This window comes from Dendrobates tinctorius, unplaced genomic scaffold (genome assembly GCF_039654945.1).
Source record: "Dendrobates tinctorius isolate UK_male_01 unplaced genomic scaffold, ASM3965494v1 ptg000022l, whole genome shotgun sequence".
In the NCBI taxonomy this organism is placed as follows: domain Eukaryota; kingdom Metazoa; phylum Chordata; class Amphibia; order Anura; family Dendrobatidae; genus Dendrobates; species Dendrobates tinctorius.
Genome location: NW_027361690.1, coordinates 119,882,960 through 119,908,555, shown reverse-complemented (window position 1 = coordinate 119,908,555; position 25,596 = coordinate 119,882,960). Strand labels below are relative to the sequence as shown.

The following is a 25,596-nucleotide window of genomic DNA, read 5'->3' as shown; positions in this document are numbered from 1 at the left end:
TCTGTGATTCATCCTGCGAGGCGACTCCGGAGGATAGCTGATGTCATCAGAAAGGGTCTCCAGGAAAGACGCTCACACAGAAGTTGTCACTTTCTTACAGATGTTCACATCGTGTTGCTATTAAATTATGCTGCCCTAATTAAGCTGTTATAGGGAGTGATGTGCTACTGATAATTATGGTTTTTATGCCCTCTAAAAAAGTCACAGCATCCAACAAGTTTACTTGGGCAGATAGTCAAGAACCCTGCAGACGCCTGATCCCACGGTTATTGGGATGTTCAAGAGGGCAAGTTACTGTGACATTTCCACACAGATTATAACTGTTTGATGGTGAATTCAGCAGGGAAAGGGGGATCCTTCTAATAGGTAGGGCTGGTCCAAAGCCAACAAGGCCTATAGGCAAAGGAGTAAGCTGTCTTTGAGACTAGTACCTTAGCTCCTGCACCCCATTACCCAAGTAATGGCAGCTGCTGACCCAGTTTTAAATGACAGATGCACTCAGATAGGGATAGACCTGACCTGACAATTCTAGTAATGAGCGTGGAAGACCAGAAAAAGATGCCCATTCATCACTTCTGAAGCCTGACACACAACAAATGGTCACATCGGTAATTAAAATGTATGGAGGATGAAATGAGAATAGCAGCTTCTTATTAAAAAACAGCCACACTACACAGTTTGCGTACATCCCATAGAAAAGAATGGGAGTTTTGGAAACGGCTTGGGACAGCAAGCTATGCTATTTCTGCCACCAGGGAGCTTCGCCAATAACAGGGTAAGCTCACTTTGCTAAGCGGTTTCCATTGCTCCCGTCGATTTACGCTGCGCTCAACTGTTTCCGTAACTCTGCTTGTGGTGGCCGGGACTTAAAAGCAGAAATTCCCATCTCGCCCATAAAAGGCAGAAATGGGATAGGAGGTGATGACGGTGAAGAACCCTGCCTTCTGTTACAACACCTTTTGTCTGGTCATAACACTGGATACTCACCTCTAAAATCAATACCCTCTTATTCACAAACCCCTCCACCATGCTGCAGCTCCACCTTTGTACATTTCCACCCTTATGGCTTTCTTACGACCCCTTTGTGCTCTTTGTTTGGTCATGGATCCATTATCATTACCTTTCCTTATATTCTCTAACCCTGATCTTCTCCCGTGCTGCACCTACTTTTGGCTCGTAAAAGTCAGCTTGATCCAGTTTCTTTAAAACTAATTTCTTCACATTTATTCCAAAACTTTGCAGCTGAGATCAGTCTGCAGCCCACACACAACCTGACAATGTTATAAACAAGTCTATGAATCTCAAAAAGACAACCACAGCCAACTAGTAGCAGAATATTCCCCGCATGTTCCAGGTATTGTTTGGTTGTTTTTGCCTCCCTTAATGGAAGACTTGGTCTATTCATCAGACTGTCATCTTGTGTATACGGACACATTTACTCCTAGAAATACACTAGTACTGAACTGTTGTATTCAGCGTCAGTGAAAAGGCTGGAGAGTCTGTCTACAAAAATACTTAGAAGTCATTGAGTTGCTTGATTTCCCTTTATTTCAATTTCTTTCCATTGAGCACCTCCATTGCTTCACAATTACTATCAGTGACCCTGCTGCTTTCTCACCAAGCAGCCTCCATTCACGATAATTACAAGCAGCTTACCTGCTTCTTTATCTACAACGTAACCTCATTCAGCACGTACCTGACAATTAGTGTGGGATTTCTATAACCGGCATATTGACGAAACCCCTAATAGACTAATTGAACTTTGTGATAATCACTTAGGAACAAGTAATTAGGCATCTAATGACAGAAGTAAAGCTTCCATTAATAAGCACTGTTTACGGTCATTATTTTATTATGCATATACAAATTAAAAGGCTAGACAAAATACTGGGGGAAGATTTATTATGTAGAAGATGTATTATTGCCAAATGGTAACCCAGAAGCTGATCCATCATAACCACCTAATAGTTAAATTTAGCTCCAAAAATCCACTTTCTCTTGCCACTCGAGAACCGAGCCCACCATCCCGTGTGCCACTCGAGAACCGACCCCACCATCCCGTGTGCCACTCGAGAACCGAGCCCACCATCCCGTGTGCCACTCCAGAGACTAACCACCCACCTCACGTGCCACTACAGAGCTGTCACTCTTGCCACTCTCTGCCCCTCTCCACAGACGCCACAGCCTCTTACAGACTTCAAAGTCTTCACTTGTCTTTAGCCCATCCAAGAGTCTTCATTCAGACTTTTTTACCCCCAACTTTTATTCCTTCAGGTTACTATTCACCTCCTAGTGGACCCTGCTGGTCTTTATCCAACTCTATCCCACCCACTACCCCAAAGGCTGCTCTTTTCACTTTCTCCTACCCCATTATACTCTAAGCCTATATAGGCCAGAGACGCTATATATCATCAATCTAATTATTCTCATTATATAAAATTCTACTTTTATCATTTCCGAGCAGGTTTCACCACTACAGAGAAGGCTACATATAAATAATACCATAAACCACAGTACCTTCCACTGTCCTTTTCCTTACATTGTGTATTTACGTTCTCCCTCGGCACTTTTCATTATTGATCTGTTTACATCTATTTGGGGAAGTGTCATCCACCTTTACAATTGGACAGCATTTCACTTACAAGGATAAACACCTATTAAACAGGCAGGCAACCACATCAGCCATAGTGAGTGTGCATCTATACATACACACACACACAATATAGTAGCAAAGCCAGGTAGGACTGGGATAAATCCTAGCACTCCAGGTCTTAAGTAGATACACCAGGCTAGCTTTGACTAAAGGCCCCTTTACATTTAGCGATGCACCAGCGATCCCGACCACGATACGATCCGGTCAGGATCGCTGGTGCATCGCTAAATGGTCGCTAGTGAGCTGCCACACAGGCAGATCTCACAGCGATGCAGCAGCGATACAGCGGACGATACTCACCTTTCAGACGCGGCGATCCTGACGTCCTCCCGTCAGCGTCCACGCGTCGCTCGTCGGCGCCAGCAGGAAGCGCCCGACGAGAAATGGAGCTGCGCGATCAGCGACAGACAGCAGGGGATCCGGTTGGAGGCAAGTATCACACATAGCGATATCGCTAGCAATATCGCTATAACGTCACCAAATCGGTGTGCTTTAGCGATATTGCTAGCGATATCGCTAAGTGTAAAACCCCCTTGAGAACCAGGAAATGGGTTGGCCTTGTGTTAAGTCTTCTGGAGGATAAGCAGAGTGCAGTGTGTTGAAGCTGGTGAGTGACAAGCCAAAATGTAAGCTATAGCTGGTCGAGAGACTGAACGGGTCAGCTAGGAAAGCTGTCTGAGCAGCAGAGAAACGTGTGGAAGCTGCAGCCTGTTCAGAGTGAACTGTGAATAGGGTTGAACATCTGTGTAGCGCTGGAGCTCAGGCTGAAGGTGATACAGAGGCTAATAGGACCATACCTCTTCTGTGTATAGATCTTTCTCCCGGAGCAAACTTTATAAACTGTCTGGGCGAGCCGGCATTGATTTGTATGTGCCTTCTGAATTACTGTAAATGGTTTTTTTTGCTGTTACACCTTTGTGCCCAGAAGAAGTCAGCTTGGGAAAAACCTGTCTTGGGCTTTTATTTTTGGCGATATCTGAAGGATGGTAGTGAGACGGATCTCTCCCTCAAGTCCATGTCTTACAAGTGGCCCATGGCCACGGTTTTCATTTAAGCAGTAAAGGTTTGATTATGTCAGCTTTGTGTTTTGATTTTACATGTAGAAGAGCTGAAGGTGCTGTGGATGCATGCCTGGCTTTGTGAAACCAACACAGACGAGAGTCAGCGACGTGGACAAGGACAAACAATAGCACCCGAGAACCTTACAGGTTCCCAGCCGCGTTCCAGAGGTGAGCAATTTCATGTGTGTAGTATTTGGACAATAAAAGACGTTTTACTTAGTTGCCTGGGTCACTGTCCCACAGGGATTCACACTCTCAGGTAGGCAATATATCTGAATGCAGGTTGTAAGGAATGCCATTCATATTTTCTATATTTTGTACCATTATAGGCGTTTTACAACATGTTTGAATACTGGGGGGAAAAAAGGTGGGAAACTGCATAAAGTAGATGCGAGACATTAGCTACCTGTAAATTTTGCTAAAATGTACAAAAAGGCGTTATGCATGCGCTGTATTGTTGACCGATGCACAGTGACACCATCTGCAGCAAGATGATGCTGCAGGTCTTTGGAGGTGGTCTGTGGATTGTCCTTGACTGTTCTCACCATTCTTCTTCTCTGCCTTTCTGATATTTTTCTTGGCCTGCCACTTCTGGGCTTAACAAGAACTGTACCTGTGTTCTTCCATTTCCTTACTATGTTCCTCACAGTGGAAACTGACTGGTTAAATCTCTGAGACAACTTTTTGTATCCTTCCCCTGAAAAGCTATGTTGAATAATCTTTGTTTTCAGATCATTTGAGAGTTGTTTTGAGGAACCCATGATGCCACTCTTCATAGGAGAATCAAATAGGAGAACTACTTGCAAGTGGCCACCTTAAATACCTTTTCTCATGATTTGATACACCTGGCTATGAAGTACAAAGCTCAATGAGGTTACAAAACCAATTTAGTGCTTCAGAAAGTCAGTAAAAAGTAGTTAGGAGTGTTCAAATCAAGAAAATGATAAGGGTGCCCATACTTTTGCACCGGTCAAATTTTGTTTAAATGCAGATTGCACATTTTCTGTTAGTACAGTAAACCTCATTTGAATCCAGAAATATAACTGAGTCCATCAGTTATTAGATATATGAAACTGAAATACCTGTTGCGAAAACCAAAATTGTTATAAAGAAAAAAGGTTAACATTAATAGGGGTGCCCAAACTTTTACATATAACTGTATGTTGCAGAGAAATAGGGAGGCTGGAAAAATCGGCCGGTACGGAGACTTAGGAAATGAGTCCTCCGTGTCAGGATTTCTGACAGTATCACATTCCAGGCAGTAGAAAGCTGATCCAAGCTTGTAGCACTTGCAGAGAGCAAAGGATTAATGTATTAATCCACCACAGATAGGACCTGTTAATCTCCTGCAGAGTTGACGGTGTTCCAAGTTTAGAAGCAGTAAATAAAGGGAATTAAGATGGGAAAAAGAGACTACTGGAAGGTGACTGAGTGAGAGGACCCTGGCCAACATGGATACCAAGTGCTAGCGCTGAGGAAACACGTCCAACACAAGCAGTATATATAGAAAATGAAAAGAATATATTTTGCTTAAAAAATTCCCTAAGACAAAAAAAAAAAAAAAAAGAAGCGCAATGTATCCTAGTAATTAATATTAAAACAAACAAAGGGGGCAAGTTCTCGCTAAGACAGCTCTTTCCAATATCGTCATAAACAGTGGTGTTCACTTGATCAGGACTCCGCAGTTTAGAGCACATAGTGATGGGCCTGACCTGTCCATGTATCACAGTGACTGCCATACCTATGCATAGCCTCCATATAATGCTACCTTTTCGCTATGGTAGCATCTACAAGGGGAAATATTTAGCTTTTTTACTTTAGCAGAACACATCTGCCTTAATCGGATGATTATTACTGGACTAGTTTGCAAAGCGGTTGTGTCACGCTACTACCGCTAGGCAGAAACCACCCACTGACAGCACCCTGTTGTTTCTAACTATTATCCCCAGCAGCATTTGGTTTCAGTCATGGGGGACAGAGCCGGTTCAGTCACCGCTGAGTATACAGAGCAGCCGATGTAACCGCGTCCCACTTGTTTCTCTGTATACACAATGGTGGCTGAACCAGCACGGAGCCGCCCCAGTGACTGAAACCAAATGCTGCCGGGGGGAATAAAGTACACCTTCTCCCCACAGTGTCCGGCTACGTGCAGGTTAGTAATACTATTACCCTGCAGACTAACCCGATATCTGCATGTTAATAGGGTTTTTTTCTGGTATCAGGTTCCTTTTTCAATGTCGATTTATGTTGCAGATTTTCATTGCATATTTTCGCTGTTTTTCCCCCAATGTTAAATATCATTACAAACACGGTACATCATTAGCTATGCACGTGAAAAGAGCAATTTTACCTTTCAAAAAAGTCACTTTCACATAAGAAAGAATGCTCTATTTATGCAAAGCCGCAGTCCGATGACGACTAATAATAAGTGAAGAGATGACAATTTTTTTTCGGTATTAATTCTCTGACAGATGGAGCAGGTTCACTTAAGTTATCAAAAAAAGCAGCGATTATTTGCAGGAACATTCGTACTCCCTAACATATTGTTGCATTTATTTTATGAAGAACTCTGTACAGAAGGATACCAGGCATCCACCTGATTTGACAGTATGAAGGAGCCCAAGGATATTTTCTTGCAGAGACACCTGATAAGGCATGATTGCATTAGGCGATTAAGTATTACCTTGAGGTCCCGGTGGATGATAGGAGTTTTGCACTGATGAAGACGAGCCACTGCTTCACAAGTGTCGCAAAATATCTGCAACACCTCAGTCTCTGTAAATCCAGTCTGTAAACGTTGGTTCATTAGATTTACTACTTGACCCCCTGCAAAAATAAAAAAATAAAAAAATAGCAGGTTACGTACCTTGGGACCCCAATTATTGGGGTAACCGAGTTTCTGTCAATCCCCATGTGCAATACAATACAGATAACAAAACGTATTTAATTGAAAATACCCCTTTAAATGTGATGTTAGTAAAGCTACAATACATTGTTACCAGATGGCGAAAGATTGCAAAGTAAAAAAAAAAAAGAAACAAAACTTACAACTAAGACATGATGGCTGCAGGGTACAAGCACCCAAGGATCAAATCTGGCACTATGTGCTCAAAGTATCAACAAAAGTAAAAATGCAATAAATATTAGAGACAGGAAACGGAGCAGATATCTCCCCCGGAAAACGAGTGTGTGCCAAAAATAAACAATTATACTTTGTGATATTCCTCAACCTTAAATACTACCCTTAGCCGAGGCCAGCAATATTTCATCAGTGCAATACATGGGCTGTGACACTCCAGCACAATGCAGGGGCCAAACTGCATTCAGATTAGTGGGGTTCCTGGAGGTCAGATCCCTACTGATCACATCGAGATAAACTATACTTTGAAGTGAATCACAAACATAAAGGTCATTTTGACATTACATTAAAAACTGGCCGAACATGCAGATATTGGTGGGATCGACAGTCTATTGTGTATGGGTCCCCTTGACTCTCTCCAGACAAATGATATTGGGGGTAAGGAAGAATCCGGCAGGTTTGATTTTTAGAAGCTGATTTTTTTTTATGCCGATTGACAGCCAGCCCCCCGCAGTTAGGCAGCGGGTAGCCGCCGGCTGTCAATCAGCATGACATCGGCAGTCACGTTTACAGTATGTACGCAGAAAAGCAATGCCCGCAGACCTTCCAGTGTGACTCAATGAGTCCCTACAGGCCTGTATGGTAGATCCATAGGCACTAGAGATGAGAAATTCGATTTGCACACGTCACAAGGCCTCAAGTAACATCATCGATTTATCAACGATTTAGATGAAGGAATTGAGGGTAAACTGATTAAATTTGCTGATGACACAAAGCTAGGAGGGATAGCTAATACTAGAGAAGAGAGAGAAAGGATTCAAAAAGATTTAAATAAACTGGAGAAGTGGGCAGCAACTAACAGAATGGTTTTTAACAGGGAGAAATGCAAAGTACTACATCTGGGCAATAAAAATGAAAAAAGCATATATAGAATGGGAGGAATAGGGCTAAGTGACAGCACATGTGAAAAAGACTTGGGTATACTAATAGATCACAGACTGAATATGAGTCAACAGTGTGATGCAGCAGCAAAAAAGGCAAATGCAATTCTAGGATGTATTAACAGAAGCATACAGTCTAGATCACGTGAAGTCATTATTTCCCTCTACTCCACTTTGGTCAGACCTCATCTTGAATATTGTGTCCAGTTTTGGGCACCACATTTTAAAAAAAGACATCAACAAACTGGAGCAAGTTCAGAAAAGAGCGACCAGAATGGTGACCGGTCTGCAAACCCTGTCTTATGAGGAAAGGTTGCAGGAATTGGGAATGTTTAGTTTGCAAAAGAGAAGACTGAGAGGAGACTTAATAGCTGTCTACAAATATCTCAAGGGCTGTCACATTGTAGAAGGATCAACTTTATTCTCATTTGCACAAGGAAAGACTAGAAGCAATGGGATGAAACTGAATGGGAGGAGACACAGATTAGATATTAGAAAAAACTTTTTGACAGTTCGAGTGATCAATGAGTGGAACAGGCTGCCACGAGAAGTGGTGAGTTCTCCTTCAATGGAAGTCTTCAAACAGAGGCTGGACAGACATCTGACTGGGATGATTTAGCGAATCCTGCTCTGAGCAGGGGGTTGGACCAGATGGCCCAGGAGGTCCCTTCCAACGCTACGATTCTATGATTCTATGACGTCATGGGGCCTAGTAAGCAACAGAGATGTCCAGAATGCTGGTGTGACGGGCTCAGCTTCTGCTGAGCCCATTTTTTGAGTGGGCCCTCTGGATCATGGCACCCACCCACCGAGGGCAAGCTTACCTTGTGAGAATCCACCCCCTATACAGGGAGTGTCAGGGGCAAGACCAAGGGGGTGAGCCATCATGACTGCTGGGACCAGATGGCCGGCTCAGGGGGACACTAAGTGCAAGTGTCTGACTACAAGGACAGGCAGGAAGCAATACAAGACAAGAGGTAAGTTCAAGGTATCTTCATTAAGAACTTCAGGATAACATTCAGTGCAAACGTGAAAACAAAACGTGCAAGGTGTGTGCGTGGGCACGCCAAGGTCCATAGCATGATACGTGCCAGGTGGCACGCCTGGTACAGGCAAAAGCACGCTGGCATCAGACTCCGGACAGCTGGCAACGATCGTCATGATCAGGGCATCAGGCTGCGGACATCAGTTTCCGAGCAGCAGGCCGCAGTCATCAGGCTTACGATCTCTGGCAGCGATCGGCAGGTTCCGGACATACGGCAGGCAAACCAGGGTTCCGGCAAGGAGGCACGACAGATCTCCAGGCATGGTGCGTGTTAGGGAACACGCCAAGGTCCAAGGCTAGGTGCAAGGCAGGGTGCGTGTGTAGGGGACACGCCAGGATTCAAAGCAAAGTGCAAGGCAAGGTGCGTGTGTAGAGGACACGCCCAGGGTTCAAAGCAAGAGGCGTGTGTAGGGGACACGCCAGGGTTCATAGTTCAACAAACAAGACAGGTTTCAAAGTTTAACAAACAAAAAAGGGGGGGGGGATAGAGACACGCCAAGGCACAAGGCAGAGTGCGTGTGTAGAGACACGCCAAGGCACAAGGTAGAAGGCAGAGTGCGTGTGTAAACACGCAAGGGTTCAGGGCAGGACGCGTGCTAGGAGCCACGTGGGAGGCACACCTCACTGGCCAGTGCACACGGCTGTAACGCCAGCACGAGGCACGGCTAAGGCACAGGAGGCGGGCAAGGGAACCTTCGTGCTAGGAGCCACACCAGGGTTCAAGGCAGGGTGCGTGCTAGGAGCCACGCCAGGGTTCAAGGAAGGGCTGCGTGCTAGGAGCCATGCCAGGGTTCAAGGAAGGGCTGCGTGCTAGGAGCCACGCAGGAGGCACGCCTCACAGGCCAGTGCACTCGGCTGTACACAAACACGAGGCACTACTACGGCACAGGAGGCGGGCAAGGGGAACCCACGCCGGGGTTCAAGGCAAAACAGGGTACAGAACACGGAGCGGAACATAGGCAGAAACAGAGCCAGGTCAGAGCGAGGACAGAGTCTAGCAGCGGAGCGTAGGCCGAAGCCCAGAGCCGGTCCAAGGGAGCACATTGGGACTAGACATAGAAATGTGCAAGAAAGCACAATAGAACAGAGTACGGAAAACCAGGCTGAGACAAGAAACATGAGAAGTGCTACAAGGCTCAGAATAGCAAAGACCAGACATAGCGAAACAGGCAAGGCAGAGAACAGACGAAGGACTACAAGTCAAAGAATAGCTAAGGCAAGACAGGCTAAAGCAGAAAACAGCGGAAGTACTACAAGGCAAACATGGCACGAGAGACAACACAAGACATGGCACGAGACAAGAGGCAGAGTACAAGCACAGAGCGTGTGCAGAGGCGCACGACAGGGCAGAGTGCAGGGCACACAGAAAACAGGGAGCGACCGAGCAGACCAAACAGCCATGCAGGGAAGCAACACAATAATCAGGCCCTGACCATAGGGAGGGGCGGTCTGATATAGCACTAGTACTCCCGGGTCAGGACCAGGGAGAACTTCCAATTCAGATCCTCCAGGATCAAAGAGAGCAGTCACATGACCAGCGATTCCAGACATGCAGAGATGATTGCAGAACCAGACAGTGCTGGATCCTAGGAAAGGTCATATGATCAGGGGTTTCAGACATGCAGAGATGATTGCAGAACCAGACAGCACTGGAGCCTAGGAAGGACACATGATCAGGGGTTCTTGGAACACAGAGATGATCACAGAAGGCAGAGCAGAAACGCAGGCATCTTGCAGCCCAACAGTCATGAGGTGAGTGTGCACACTGCTCTAGGGAACATGCAGGATAGCAGACATGAGATGCGCGTGCACACCGCTCCAGGGGTCTTGAGGCAAAACAGACATGGCGGACGTGACAGCCGGGTGCAGAAGTAAAGACCGGTAGAAAAGGAAGATCAGACTGGACGAGAACCAGCGCAAATCGAATTGCTCATCTCTAATAGACACTCCTGGTAACCTATAGGTAAAACGATCTTTTTGTAAGAGTATGGCAGAATACTTGGAAAAGACTTCAGGCTATGGAGCACTTTCTTCACAAACCTGCACTCAAAACTGGCTGAAATGTAAGCTGTCCTGTGAAATAGGTACATGGTCATCTGCAAGAAGTTCGTAAGCCCTCCCTGTGTTTGCATGGGTTTGCTCCGGGTCCTCCGGTTTCCTCCCACATTCCACAAACACATTGATAGAGAAAATAGATTGTGAGCCCCAATGGGGACAGCGATGATAATGTCTGTAAAAGCGCTGAAGAATTAATGGCGCTACATAAAAAGTGAATAAAATAAATGGCTCCCCACTGTGCCCACAGCCTTCTCATACTAGCTCCAACACAAAAAAGATATTCCAAAATTAGCGAACAATAATTACTGCCTAAGTTCTACTAGGTCATAGACATAGCAATAAAAACAAACGGTAAAGCTGGAGAGACAAAGTGCAAATAGGGTCTTATCTGATGGCATAAATCATCGTTGTGGTTTGGTTCTGATGAAGACGTTTGGAAACCTTGAAACGCGTTGATAAAAACCATTGGCAGCGCGGACTTTGAACCACAGTATTCCTCATTCATTGCATAGAAGTAACAATGTAAATTCCTTTTCTTTAACCTTACCTCGACAGTAATCCATGAGGATGAGGACTTCCCAAACATCTCCACTGCTCACAGAATTAATGCTGGAGTCTATGTACCCTACAATGTTCTTGTGCCCCGAGAGGTCCCTCTGCAAACAAAATGAAACAGTGAAAGATCAGCGAGGAGCCCAACTGGAAAATCAGTGAGGAGGAACAATAATTGGAGGATCTGCGAGGAGTACAATGACAACCGATGGATCGGTGATGACGACAATAACTGGTGGATCGGTGAGAAGGACAATAACTGGAGGATCAGTGAGGAGGATAGCTGCAAGAAAATGCATCAGAGGGAGAAGGCTTAAAGTGCAACTAATACAGAACTCTGAATTCGGTATTACATTCTGTATCTGCATTTTGGTCTACTGTGGAAACTATAGGGGTGGGGGGATGGATATAAAAACTTTTACATTTAGGTCAAGAGCTTTTTCCTGACATAATTCAATAGAGAAGTAATTTTTTTTTGTAGGCTCAGATACATCTTTAAATCAGAGTGGTCATCTGATTTCATAATACAAACTGCATAGATTATTCACTAGGTTTTTTTTGTTGTGTTAAACCTGATGAGGCTGGTGTACTTTACTTGAAGATCAAGATGGCTAATGTACAATCCTGACATTAAATTGCGCAGAGGGACTTATAAAACACACAAAGGAGAGCTTTAACAGAGATTATACAGCCACTCCGAGATTCAGTTACAAAGTAAGCACACCAGCCACATCAGCTCTAAGAAATATGTAATGAAATTTATATGAATTGCATTGTGAAATCTGGTGAAAGAATTGCTTTAATTATCCTAATAATGATCCTCCTTTTTATCTGCATTCCCAAAACATCTCAAATATTTCCTTTCAAGTCCGTGTGTATGAAATCGCCTTTACAATCCATCTTGTTTTGCTGACGATCGTTTTGCTATACATGCATTTATGCCTGAAGAAAACAAACACAGGAAAAAAAAAAAAAGATGACAGCAGTATACAGGCAAATGGGAAAAAACACCAAAACACGGATATAGATGCTTATATATAGAAGGTTCATTATTAAAAGGGCACTCCGGTTTCAGAAAATATAAAATTATAGGATACGATGATAAAGATTTTTCACACTTGATCTGCAAAAAGGACTACTTTGCATTCCCTGAATACTAAATGATGTGAGCACATGGTGACCTTAGATAACAGAATATCAGCATTTTATATGTTTGTGTTGGCGAGTATCTACGACCATGGCGTTACTGTATAATGCGGTCACAAGATACCTGGAATTTCAAGTATTCGCTCCATACTCTTTTTCTAAGCCAAATTATTTGATAACTGAGCGCAGTCTTCCGGCAATATTCCATGACGGAATGTCCTCTATTCTTGCAATTTGGACAGAGGTGGCCGTAGTCTAGTAGGCCATCACTGTGATGCATTGCTCAGAATTCTGCTTCCTTTTCAATGCAGCATCAAAAGGTTAACATCGTACCGCCATCCATTTCACAGCAGCCCCCTTACCATGATCTGAATCTCTCGCTTGCAAACCTGAAGGTCATGTTCATTATTCACATACATGCGCTTCAGAGCCCGTCTCATGCCATTACTGGTGCGGACAAGGAAAACCAGGGCAAATCCACCTGTTCAAAGACAGAAAAAGAAATACAGATTTAGAGTCAAATCCACCAACAGATAAATCTGAATTCAGACGCTCATGAATTACAGTCAGAGTACGGCCCTCAACTTCAGGACTGATCGTAGGTGAAGAGATCCACAGACAGTCCTGGCATCACAGTCCGCACTCAAATCTGGCCTTATTCACACAATACCTCATTTACTAACAGATGTCGGACATTTCTCATTAGGTGTTAACATCAGCTGAACCACACAGGCACAACGATCAGCACTGCTGCAACACCTGTAACACAATGTCCAAACTTGGAAACCAAAAAACGCTGCAGGCATGTACACCTCGACTCTTGGGTGCCCATCCAGAAGAACACAGTATTGGTAGTCCAAAAAAAAAGAGAAGAGGGGGTAGCACTCACCGGTCTGCAAAATCTGAAGTTTATTGAAAATCTTTCAAACATGTTCGACAGGGAAATGGAGAGCGGTGTGCGAGGACGACGGCCGGCTCGCGCAATTGTGCTTCTACGGGACCCAGAGAAGCACAATTGCGCAAAACGGCAGTCATCCTCATACTCCACTCTCAATTTCGCTGCCTAACAGGTTTTAAAGATTTGCAACAAACTTCGGATTTTCCAGACCGGTGAGTGCCACCCCTCTTCTCTTTTTTGGGTTAACATGAGCTGGCCAGGGGAGAACTGCAGCACCCCTGACCCCAATGTGGATTGCTGCAGTTTCTGACACAATAATGGCACCACGGTTACATTAAAAGCCTCTTCCATTTCGAGGCAATTCACTTACCACTAGGACCTACAAGACATGATAAACAGCACTAATCAAAAGTTATAGGCAGGGGTGGTAAAAATGCTGTAAAGTCAGACTGCTTTCAAAACATAAGGGTTAAACAGGATGTTCACTACTTTAGCACTATCAATGGCTGATAGGTGGAGGGGTGCGACACCTGGCACCTCCGCCGATCAGCTGCTCCCAGTGTCGGCGGCAGCCGTAACAGATCCTAGCGATTCTGAGACTGTTTTTTCCTGACATATTGGGCTTCATGTTAGTGGTAAATTTAGGTTGATAATTATTGCGTTTGTCAAAAAATCAGAAATTTGGCGAAAATTTAGAAAATTTTGCAATTTTCAAATTTTGAATTTTTATTCTGTTAAACCAGAGAGTTATGTGACACAAAATAGTTACTAAATAACATTTCCCACATGTCTACTTTACATCGGCACAATTTTGGAAACAAAATATTTTTTTGTTAGAAAGTTATAAGGGTTAAAAGTTGACCAGCGATTTCTCATTTTTACAATAAAATTTACAAAACCATTTTTTTTTTTAGGGACCACCTCACATTTGAAGTCACTTTGAGGGGTCTATATGGCAGAAAATACCCAAAAGTTACACCATTCTAAAAACTGCACCCCTCAAGCTACTCAAAACTACATTCAAGAAGATTAACCCTTCAGGTGTTTCACAGGAACTAAAGCAATGTGGAAAAAAAAAATGGACATTTTAATTTTTCCAACAAAAATTTTCTTATAGCATCTATTTTTTCATTTTCACATAGGAAACAGGATAAAATGGATCCTAAAATTTGTTGGGCAATTTCTCCTGAGTACACCGATACCTCATATGTGGTCATAAACCACTGTTTGGGCGCACGGCAGGGCTCAGAAGGGAAGAAGCGCCATTTGACTTTTTGAATGGAAAATATGCTGGAATATTTAGCGGTTGCCATGTCGTGTTTGGAGAGCCCCTGTGTGCATAAACATTGGAGCTCCTCCACAAGTGACCCGATTTTGGAAACTAGACCCCCCAAGGAACTTATCTAGATGCATAGTGATCACTTTGAACCCCCAGGTACTTCACAAATTGATCTGTAAAAAAAAAAAAAAAAAAACAACACTTTTTTTTTTTTTTTTTCACAAAAATTTTCTTTTAGCCTCAGTTTTTTCATTTTCACATGGGCAACAGGATAAAATGGATCCTAAAATTTGTTCAGCAATTTCTCCTGAGTGCACAGATACCTCATATGTGGTCATAAACCACTGTTTGGGTGCAAGGCAGGGCCCGGAAGGCAAGGAGCACCATTTGACTTTTTGAATGGAAAATTAGCTCCAATCGCTATCGGACACCATGTCGCATTTGGAGAACCCCTGTGCACTTAAACATTGGAGCTCCCCCACAAATGACCCCATTTTGGAAACTAGACCCCCTAAGGAACTTATCTAGATGTGTGGTGAGCACCTTGAACCCCCAAGTGCTTCACAAAAGTTTATAACGCAGAGCCGTGAAAATAAAAAAAAAAAAATTTTTCCCTCAAAAAATTATTTTTTAGTGCGCAATTTTTTATTTTCACAAGGGTACCAGGATAAATTAGACCCCAAAATTTGTTGTCCAGTTTGTCCTGAGTACGCTGGTACCCCACATGTGGGGGGGGACCACTGTTTGGGCACACGTCGGGGCTCGGAAGGGAAGTAGTGACATTTTGAAATGCTGACTTTGATGGAATGATCTGCGGGCATCATGTTGCATTTGCAGAGCCCCTGATGTACCTAAACTGTGGAACCCCCCCACAAGTGACCCCATTTTGGAGACTAGACCCCCCAAGGAACTTATCTGGATGTGTGTTGAGCACCTTGAACCCCCAAGCGCTTCACAGAAGTTTAAAACGTAGAGCCGTGAAAATAAAAAATATTTTTTTTTCCCCTCAAAAATAAAAATGATTTCTAGCCAGCAATTTTTTTTTTCACAAGGGTAGCAGGATAAATTGGATCCCAAAAGTTGTTGTACAGTTTGTCCTGAGTACGCTGGTGCCCCATATATGGGGGGGGGGGGGGGGGGGACTATTGTTTGGGCACACGTAAGGGCTCGGAATGGAAGTAGTGGCGTTTTGAAATGCAAACGTTACGTTACGTTTGCAGAGCCCCTGATGTGCCTAAACAATAGAAACCCCCCCCACAAGTGACCCCATTTTGGAAACTAGGCCTCCCAAGTAACTTATCTAGATGCCTGGTGAGCACTTTGGACCCCCAATTGCTTCGCAGAAGTTTATAACGCAGAGACGTGAAAATAAAAAAAAATGTCCACAAAAATATTTTTTTAGCCCCCAATTTTTTATTTTCCCAAGGATACCAGGAGAAATTAGACCCCCAAAGTTGTTGTGCAATTTTTCCTGAGTACGCTGATACCCCATATGTTGGGGTAAACCACTGTTTGGGCACACGTCGGGGCTTGGAAGGGAGGAAGCACCGTTTAACTTTTTGAACGCAAAATTGGCTAGAATCAATGGTTGCACCATGTCACGTCTGGAGACCCCCTGATGTGCCTAAACAGTGGAAATCTCTCAATTCTAACTCCAGCCCTAACCGCAACACACCCCTAACCACAGCCCTAACCCCAACACATCCCTAACCCTAATCCCAACTCTAACCATAACCCTAACCACAAGTCTAACCCCAATTCCAACCCTAACTCCAATCCTAACCCTCTTTCCAACCCTAACTCCAACCCTAATTCCAACCCTAACCCTCTTTCCAACCCTAACCCTCTTTCCAACCCTAACCCTCTTTTCAACCCTAACCCTCTTTTCAACCCTAACCCTCTTTTCAACCCTAACCCTCTTTTCAACCCTAATGGAAAAATAAAAATAAAAATATTTTCTTTATTTTATTAGTTGTGCCTACCTATGGGGGTGATAATCGGGGGGTTTATTTACTTTTTCTTTCATTTTGATCACTGTGAGTGTGATCAAAATGAAAGAATGGAATCTGCAGCCGGCAGATTCGGGCGGGCGCACTGCGCATGCGCCCGCCATTTTCCAAGATGGCGGCGCCCATCATCCAGACCCGAGGGACACCAGGAGGGACGGGGGGACTCAGGAGGTACCGGGGGGGGTGAGGGGGGGATCGGAGGCTGGCGGGGAGCAGAGGGAATGGGAGGGGGGTAGATGATGACAGCGGCGGCAGATCGCCGCTGTCATTCAGTTGCTGGGGGGGTGGAATCGGTGTCTCCAGCCATGTCCGATGCTACAGCAGCGTCGGACATGGCTGGATTGTAATATTTCATCAATTTTCACTTTTAACAGCCAATCACAGCGATCGTAGCCACGTGGGGGTGAAGCCACGCCCCCTGTGGTGAATTACAAAGTCCCCTGTATCTGCGGGTCGGGTGACCTTTCAGTGAAAGTCATGACGCCACATAGGCGTCACTGGTCAGATTTGTACCAGGTTTCATGACGCCTATGTGGCGTCATTGGTCGTGAAGGGGTTAACAATACAATAATTAAAGCAAAATAAGACGACCCTGCTCGTGGGAGCTTACAATCTACAATGAGGTGGGGGAGATACAAAGTACAGGTGTGTATTTACCATGGTGTATTTACAATGATGGTCCAGCCATCTTGAGGGAGTGGGGGATAGATGGAGATAGTGAATAGGCTACTCATGCACACTAAAGGGCCTGTCACACTAAGCGATATCGCTAGCAATATCGCTATAACGTTACTGGTTTTTGTGACGTTATAGCGATATCGCTATGTCTGATACTTACCTCCGACCGCTCCCCCGCTGGTTATCGCTGATCGCGCGAGAACGTTCTGAGCCATGGATGCGGGCGGGAGGACGTCAGGATCGCCTCGTCTGACAGGTAAGTAGCGACCCCCGACCCCTGCGATGTCGCTGGTGAGATCTGCCTGTGTGGCAGCTCACTAGCGACCACTTAGCGATGTTCCAGCGATCCTGACCGTGTCATATCGCTGGTCGGGATCGCTGGTACATCGCTAAGTGTGACAGTACCTTTACACATAGAATGATTTTGATTAGTGAACGTGATAGGCCGCTCTGAACAAATGTGTTTTGAGGGAGCGCCTAAAACTATGCAAATTGTGGATAGACCTAATTTCTTGGGATAGAGCATTCCAGAGGATTGGTGCAGCGCAGGAGAAGTCTTGGAGGTGGGTGGTACGGATTAGTGCAGAGGTTAGTTGAAAGTCGTTTGCAGAGCGCAGCGGTCAGTTAGGCCGATAGACAGAAATGAGGGAGGAGATGTAAGGGGGTGCTGCACTGTGGAGAGCTTTGTGGGTGAGACCAAGTACTTTGAATTGGATCCTATAATGAAGGGGCAGCCAGTGTAAGGACTGGCAAAGAGCGGACGTGTCCGAGTACCGATTAGCCAGATAGATGACCCTGGCTGCTGCATTAAGTATGGACTGGAGAGGGGATAGTCGAGTAACGGGGAGGCCAATTAATACAGCGTTGCAGTAATCCAGGCGGGAGTGGATCAATGCTACAGTGAGGGTTTTTGTTGTTTCCATGGTGAGAAAAGGGCAGATTCTAGAGATGTTCTTTAGGTGTAAGCGGCAAGAGATTGTATATGGGATGTGAAGGAGAGATTGGTGTCAAACATAACACCCAGACAGCACGCCTGCTGCCGGGGTGTTATTATAGTGCCACCCACAGAGAGGGAAATGTCAGATTTAGGGAGGTTAGTAGACAGTGGGAGCAGAAGTTGTTCAGTTTTGGAAAGATTGAGTTTCAGATAGAGAGCGGATATGATGTTGGAGACTGCGGACAGACATTCACTGGCTTTCTGTAGTACAGCGGCGTAAGGTTGGGGAATGACGTGTATAGTTGTGTGTCATCAGCATAAAGATGGTACTGAAAGCCAAATCTGCTGATGATCTGTCCAATTGGGGCCGTGTAGAGAGAGAAGAGAAGGGGGCCAAGGACTGAGCCATGAGGTACCCCGACAACAAGAGGAAGAGATGACGTGAAGCCAGAGAACAAAACACTGAAGGAGCGGTCAGAAAAATAGGAAGAGAACCAGGAGAGAGCAGTGTCCTTAATGCCTAGTGACTGGAGCCTAGAGAGTAGGAGATGGTGGTCAACAGTATCGAAAGCTGCAAATAGGTCAAGAAGAATGAGCAGAGAGTGGTCACCGTTACGTTTCGCTGTCAGAAGGTCATTGGTCACTTTGATGAGTGCAGTTTCAGTCGTATGTAGGGGGCGGAAGCTGGAGTGTGAAGGGTCTAGAAGGGAGTGAGTGGAGAGGTAACGGGTAAGGCGGGAGTAAACCAGGCGCTCCAAAAGTTTAGAGATGAAGAGGAGATTGGAGACTGGTCTGTAGTTGTTTGTGCAGGATGGGCCGAGAGTGGGTTTCTTTAGTAATGGAGTAACGATAGCATGTTTGAAGGAGGATAGGAAAATGCCAGAGGAGAGGGAGAGATTAAAGATTGTAGTTAGGAGAGTTGTGACGACTGGAGAGAGAGACTGGAGGAGATGTGAGGGAATGGGGTGGGTAGTGCATGTGGTCGGGCCAGAAGAAGAGAGGAGTCTGGAGACTTCTTCTTCTGTGATGGGATCAAATGTGGAAAGTGAGCCAGGGGAGATGCAGGAAGGGATGGGAGTCACAGCACTTGGTGGTTGGGAGCAGATTTCCTGACGGATATTATCTATTTTTTCTATGAAGTGGGAGGCCAGGTCATCAGCACAAATGTCTGTGATAGGGGCTTGTGCTTTTGGCCTGAAGAGGGAGTGAAAAGTGTTGAAAAGTTTCTTGGGGTTGTTGGCTAGTGAGATCAGGGTGGTGAAGTAGGTCTGTTTGGCGAGGTGAAGGGCAGCATTATAGGTTCTTAACATATATTAGTATATTTAGTATCTGCCTGCGGCCACTATTCAGTCAATGGAATTGCGCTGTGCAGTTCCGTAACTTAGCAGTTACAGCCACTGGGAACAGCTGATCAACAAAGGTGCTGGGTGTTGCACCCCCACCAGACATTGATGACCTATCCTAAGGATAGGTCATCAATGTTCAAGTAGTGGACAATCTCTTTAATTGATGAGAAAAAAACAAGTAAATAAACAAAAGAAAAATCACTGATTGATGTGATCGTCCTTTGTGTTCAAACCAACATCAAGTCTTCTAGGTACACTTGCAAAGTCATGGATTTTGTAGGACTATAGTCAAGTGTGTGAGTAACCAATCTATTTATATAATAGCCTTGTAATGTTTTCATTTCCTGTTCTGTCCAGATGTCACCGTATCCCAGAATTCCAAGCAGAGGACGTTCACCGACCGCCATATTGAGACACCCAAGTGATAGGTGTCTCAATATGGAACCTGCTGCTGGTACCAACCTATTGTGCGGTACCACCAGGGGAACACTGTCGCACCACACACACACACTATACGTTGTACGCACCACTCACACACACTCGCAGCCTCTTGTGCGGTACCACCAGCGGAACCCCGTCTCACTGCGCCTGCGACGAATTCCACACAGGCGCAGTGAATCATTCAGCTGATCCCGGCGGTAGATGCGCGACATGTCTACAGGCAGAGGAAGCCGGTCACATTAAAGGGGTTTTCCCCACGAACGAAAGTTCATTTTAAAAATTGTCTGTGTCTGACCGTGTATGGAGCATACCACATCTCCTGAGAAGGGGAGGAAGCAAAAGACAATACTGACATTACAGCAGCGGATTACAGAGGATTCATTTTGTGAGGTAAAATATTTCACTTACTGTTTTTAAACAATATTTTACTTCACAAAATGTATCCTCTGCGATCTCCTGCTGTAATGTCAGTATTGTCTTTTAGTTCCTCCCCTGCCCAGGAGCTGTGGTATGTTCTATACACTGTCAGACACAAACCATTTTTAAAATGTACTTTCGTTCGTGGGAAAACCTGTTGTGAGCTCATTTTCGGGTTAGCCTCTGGCTTCTGGTGAGGGTTATGGAGATGGCTGTGCTGACAAAGGAGAAGTGAGTTCTCTATCTGGACTCCCTCTGTTGGTGAAGGGAGTTAATGAAGCTAATCTAAATGGCAGAGACAGGCCACCTGAGGAGGAGGACTGCGATAGGACATCAGGAGTTTCTGATTGGATTTAAGGCAGCCGACTCCCTAGTTTCTTGCTGGTGATTTTTCCTGACTGTGGCTCCTGGTTTCCAGTTTGGTTCCTGCCTTCCTAAAGCTAAGTTTTCTCTGCTATTGTTCATATGAGTTTTTGTCTGGTTTACTTAGTTTTTGTGTTCAGCCAGCCCTGGCTGGGACTGGGCTGAATCCCCATTTTGTCTCTGATCAGTTGATCTCTTTTGCTCTGTCTTCAGAATATACCTGAGTACTGATATAGTGTTTTGAAGTCTAGCGACTTCAGGGCCTTTTTCTATCAGACGTGTTGGACATTCTTTTTGGCAGGGTTTTTTACGTGATTGCAGACAGCAGCATTTCTTTCCTGTCCTTTCTAGTTAGCGAGGGCCCCATCGTTTGCTCAGCCTCTCTTTCTACCTGTGTCTGTGTTTTCATCTTGTTTCACCGACAATACATGTTGGGGGCTGTCTTTGCTTTGGGGTCTGCTCTGGGGCAGTTTCCCTTTCTTTCTTTAGGCTTATTTAGTTCTCCGGCCGTGACGAGGCGTCTAGGACCACCGTAGGCACGCTCCACGGCTACTGCTAGTTGTTGTGGATACGATCAGGGGTCTGCAATCCGCTAGTTACCAACCTCTCGGGTTTTCTGGGCTTAGCTTGCTTTTTGTTTTTTCCTCCTTGGTGACTCATTCATAACAAAAAACCCCTTTAAATAGAAATTCCTCCTGACATGATGTGCACTGACTGTTTAGTGATGGGGTACACGGGTCAAACAAGAGATGACATGAGAGGAGAAGACAGCAGATGGGGGAGAGAGAAAGCACACAGAGGGGGGGGGAGAGAGACAGCTCAAACGAGACAGTAAGGACCAAGGAAATGCAGTGGACGTGGTATACATGGACTTTTCAAAAGCTTTTGATACGGTGCCACACAAAAGGTTGATACACAAAATGAAAACAATTGGGATAGTGGAAAATATGTCTAAGTGGGTTAAGAGCTGGCTCAGGGATAGGAAACAAAGGTTGGTTATTAATGGAGCACACTCAGACTGGGTCACGGTTAGCAGTGGGGTACCACAGGAGTCAGTATTGGGCCCGCTTCTTTTTAACATTTATTAATGACCTTGTAGGGGGCATAGAGAGTAGAATTTCAATATCTGCAGATGACACTAAACTCTGCAGGGTAATCAATACAGAGGAGGACAATTTTATATTACAGGAGGATTTATGTAAACTAGAAGCTTGGGCTGATAAATGGCTAATGAGCTTTAATTGGGATAAATGTAAGGTCATGCACTTGCGTAGAACAAACAATGTATAATTATGTGCTTAATTGTAAAACACTGGGTAAAACAGTCACTGAAAAAGACCTGGGTGTATGGGTAGACGACAAACTCACATTTAGTGGCCAGTGTCAGGCAGCTGCTGCAAAGGCAAATAAAATAATGGGATGCATTAAAAGAGGCATTGATGCTCATGAGGAGAACATAATTTTACCTCTATATAAGTCACTAGTGCGACCACACTTAGAATATTGTGTACAGTTCTGGTCTCCGGTGTATAAGACATAGCTGAACTGAAGCGGGTGCAGAGAAGCGCAACCAAGGTTATTAGGGAACTGGGGGGTCTGCAATACCAAGACAGGTTATTACACTTGGGGTTATTTAGTTTGGAAAATCGAAGGCAAGAGGTGATCTTATTGCAATATATAAATATATGCAGGGACAGTACAAAGACCTTCCTAATGATCTTTTTACTCTTAGACCTGTGACAGAGACAAGGGGGCATCCTCTACGTCTGGAGGAAAGAAGGTTTAAGCATACTCACAGACGCGGATTCTTTACTGTAAGAGCAGTGAGACTATGGAACTCTCTGCCGTATGATGTTGTAATCAGCGATTCCATAGTAAAATTTAAGAAGGGACTGGATGCCTTTCTTGAAAAGTATAATATTATTACAGGTTATATACACTATTCTCCTTGATATTGCGTTGACCCAGGAATCTAGTCCGATTGCCGGATGTGGAGTCAGGAAGGAATTTTTTTCCCCAATGTGAAGCTTACTGTTTGCCACATGGTTTTTTTTTGCCTTCCTCTGGATCAACACATTAGGGCAAGTTAGGATAGGATATGGGTTGAACTAGATGGACTTAAAGTCTTCCTACAACCTTAATAACTATGTTACATGAGGGGAGAACACAGCACAGGAAAGAGACAGACTGAAGAGAAGGGGGTACCACATGGGGTAGACAGGTCAAAGGAGAGCACAGACGGGAAAAGTCAGCACATAGGGAAAGAGAGAGTGGATAGGTTGGTGAGCAAATGGGGGGGCGAAATTCTCAATGCTACAAAGCTTGCCCCCCATCATGACATTACCGCCCTGGAATTGGGCCTCCATCTAGTTTTACCTAAAAACTGGGTGAGGAACACCCAAACATCACTGCAAAGGTGAAGTTGTGAATGATAGCTTTATGCCCTAGCTCATAAACAATGGCAAGACTGAGCACAGAGACGAGACACAAGGTAGTTACACTGCATCAGCAAGGTCTCTACCAAGTAAAAATTTTAAAGCAGACCGAGGAATCATTATGTGATGTTCAAGTGTTTTTTTGAAGAAGTGCCTAGATATAGGCAACATTGATGACTGTAGACTAATTGGTTGGCGAAGGAAATTTAGTGCAGCAGAAACTGTATATTCTGCTCAGTTCCTTTTGAAATTTGAACAATGTGAACAACGCCGGTCTTGATGAATCGGGGCCTAAATTGATCTAAATCCATTGTTAAAATTCAACTCCACTTTTGGTACCACTTTAAAATGTAAACTATATAGCGATTTACTTTTAGTCACCAAACTGGCATAAAAAGCTTTTAAGTCAAAAAAATGTTGTGCAACGTGTGGGTGAACAAAAAAATTGCAACTTTTAGCATTTTCACACCATTTCCATTTAACTTTGGCAACTTAGGAGGAGCTGGAGCAGGATGTGTGTGTGATGGGGTGTGGTGATTCTCACTTTCAAAGTCATCACGAGCAATGGCGTGCCTAACTGGAGTAAGATTTGTGGTGAGGTAAATGCTACTTCTGCCTCGTATGCTTCCTCAAGAGAGGTTTGTGTGTTTCTTAATGAATCGAAAGCCTCACACTACACCCTGCTCCCTGAAAAATGCCGGTCTTCATAAATCGGAGTCTGAAGTATTTGTTAGTATACTGTAAGAGAGGGGTGGGGAATGTTTTCTCTGCCAAGCGCCAGTTGGCTATTCATACTATCCTTTGGGGGACGTACAAATTGCGCGATAACTCTGCCCCCAAAGTGTGCCCTCATGCTGGCACTAGTGTCAGGACAAAATCTTTCATTGCACGCACCTCAGCGATCAGTAGTAAGCAAGAAGAACATAAAGGGCCTACAGCCGTCAAAATACAGCTGATGGCCAAGGCACTGTGGTCCTTGGGAATCTGCCAGGGGGCTGGAGAAAATGTAGTCATGAGCCGGAAACTGTTCGCGGGTCTGAGGTTCCCCATCCCTGCTACAGGATTTCAACCTTCCTGTATTAAAATGTTGTATGCCAGTCTGTAGTATTTTGGTGGTCAGTTACTCCGGGCAATGGTGGAACGTGATCTGAAATGAAGCCGCGTAAAAATGTGACCAAGAACGCAGTGTGTTGGAAATGCGTTGGTGGTCTTCTATACACTTTATGGATTTTATGGCTGATGATTGAATAGATGTTGTTAATATGGAGAGACGAACATTTCTCTCTTCATTTGGATGTCTAAGGGCACATGGCCGATCGTACTCGTACCCATGATTTTTTTCCTCAGACCAAGTGGTCCGCAAAAAAAAAATTGGAGACGTGTCCAATTTTGATCTGAGGGTCAAATCAAAATTAGAAATGCAAGTCAATGGGTCCATGAAAAACATAGAACCACAATTAGTTGTCATTTTCACGGACTGACAGAATGGAGAATGTGGAGAAACTTTTTTCCTGGTGGTCCACAAATAGTTACTGCCATTACTCTGCGCACAGAGTATGTATAGAATTTGCTAATGATTTGTACCTGTATAATATAATCTGTGTGGAAAGGTGCTACAATATTTAGAAGTACACGGAAATACAATACAACTCCGCTTAATTGTACGAGTGCCATTAAGGACCTGTAATACAGTCCTATACACGAGCCCTTTCGGGAATATTCCCTTCCCTAAGGCATCATTAGAACGGGCTGCACTTTACGTTCAATAAATCTTCTAAAAGGGGTCAAATCCCATTACTCTTCTTTGCATTTGTTCAATGCCATCCTGTGATTTCTCCTTGCCAAATCTGCAATCTTGGATGTTATTGAGATTGTGTATAATGGTCCATGGCGGCATCCTGCGGACGCCGCACTTATGGGCCGAGGATGGCTTCCCACTACCCGGGGATGGTTCTATTCTGGAGTAGATGCAGGATGTGGTGAAGACGAGGTTTGGGATCTTTCTTCTCTGCGAGTTATTTATACATGCAGAAAAATGCACGCATCCAAGGTGTGGATGATCAGTAACAGGGAACAGATGGGCTGCTCGCAGGATTATTATATATCTTCCGAGAGAAACTTCTGCAGCCAGGAAACGCGCTGTCAAACTCACAGAAACGCAGACTTTTTTCATGTTCCCAGTAAATAATTGTACACTGTAGCGCTGCGCCTTTTCTTTGTGTCTGAATCTATTAATCAGCAGATTTAATGTGCATCTA

At 44.6% G+C, this 25,596-nt stretch overlaps 1 protein-coding gene across 19 annotated transcripts in view; it reads right to left on the bottom strand.

The window, feature by feature from the left end:
- Positions 1-25,596, bottom strand: part of AAK1 (AP2 associated kinase 1) — a 201,119-nt gene that overhangs the window by 105,958 nt on the left and 69,565 nt on the right. For all 19 annotated transcript variants that reach the window (XM_073569097.1, XM_073569098.1, XM_073569102.1 and 16 more), the window contains exons 2-4: positions 12,898-13,016; positions 11,385-11,493; positions 6,398-6,540 (exon numbers count right to left, since the gene is read on the bottom strand). In XM_073569097.1, coding sequence (XP_073425198.1) covers positions 6,398-6,540; positions 11,385-11,493; positions 12,898-13,016 — 371 coding nt within the window. The remainder of the gene's footprint in view (positions 1-6,397; positions 6,541-11,384; positions 11,494-12,897; positions 13,017-25,596) is intronic.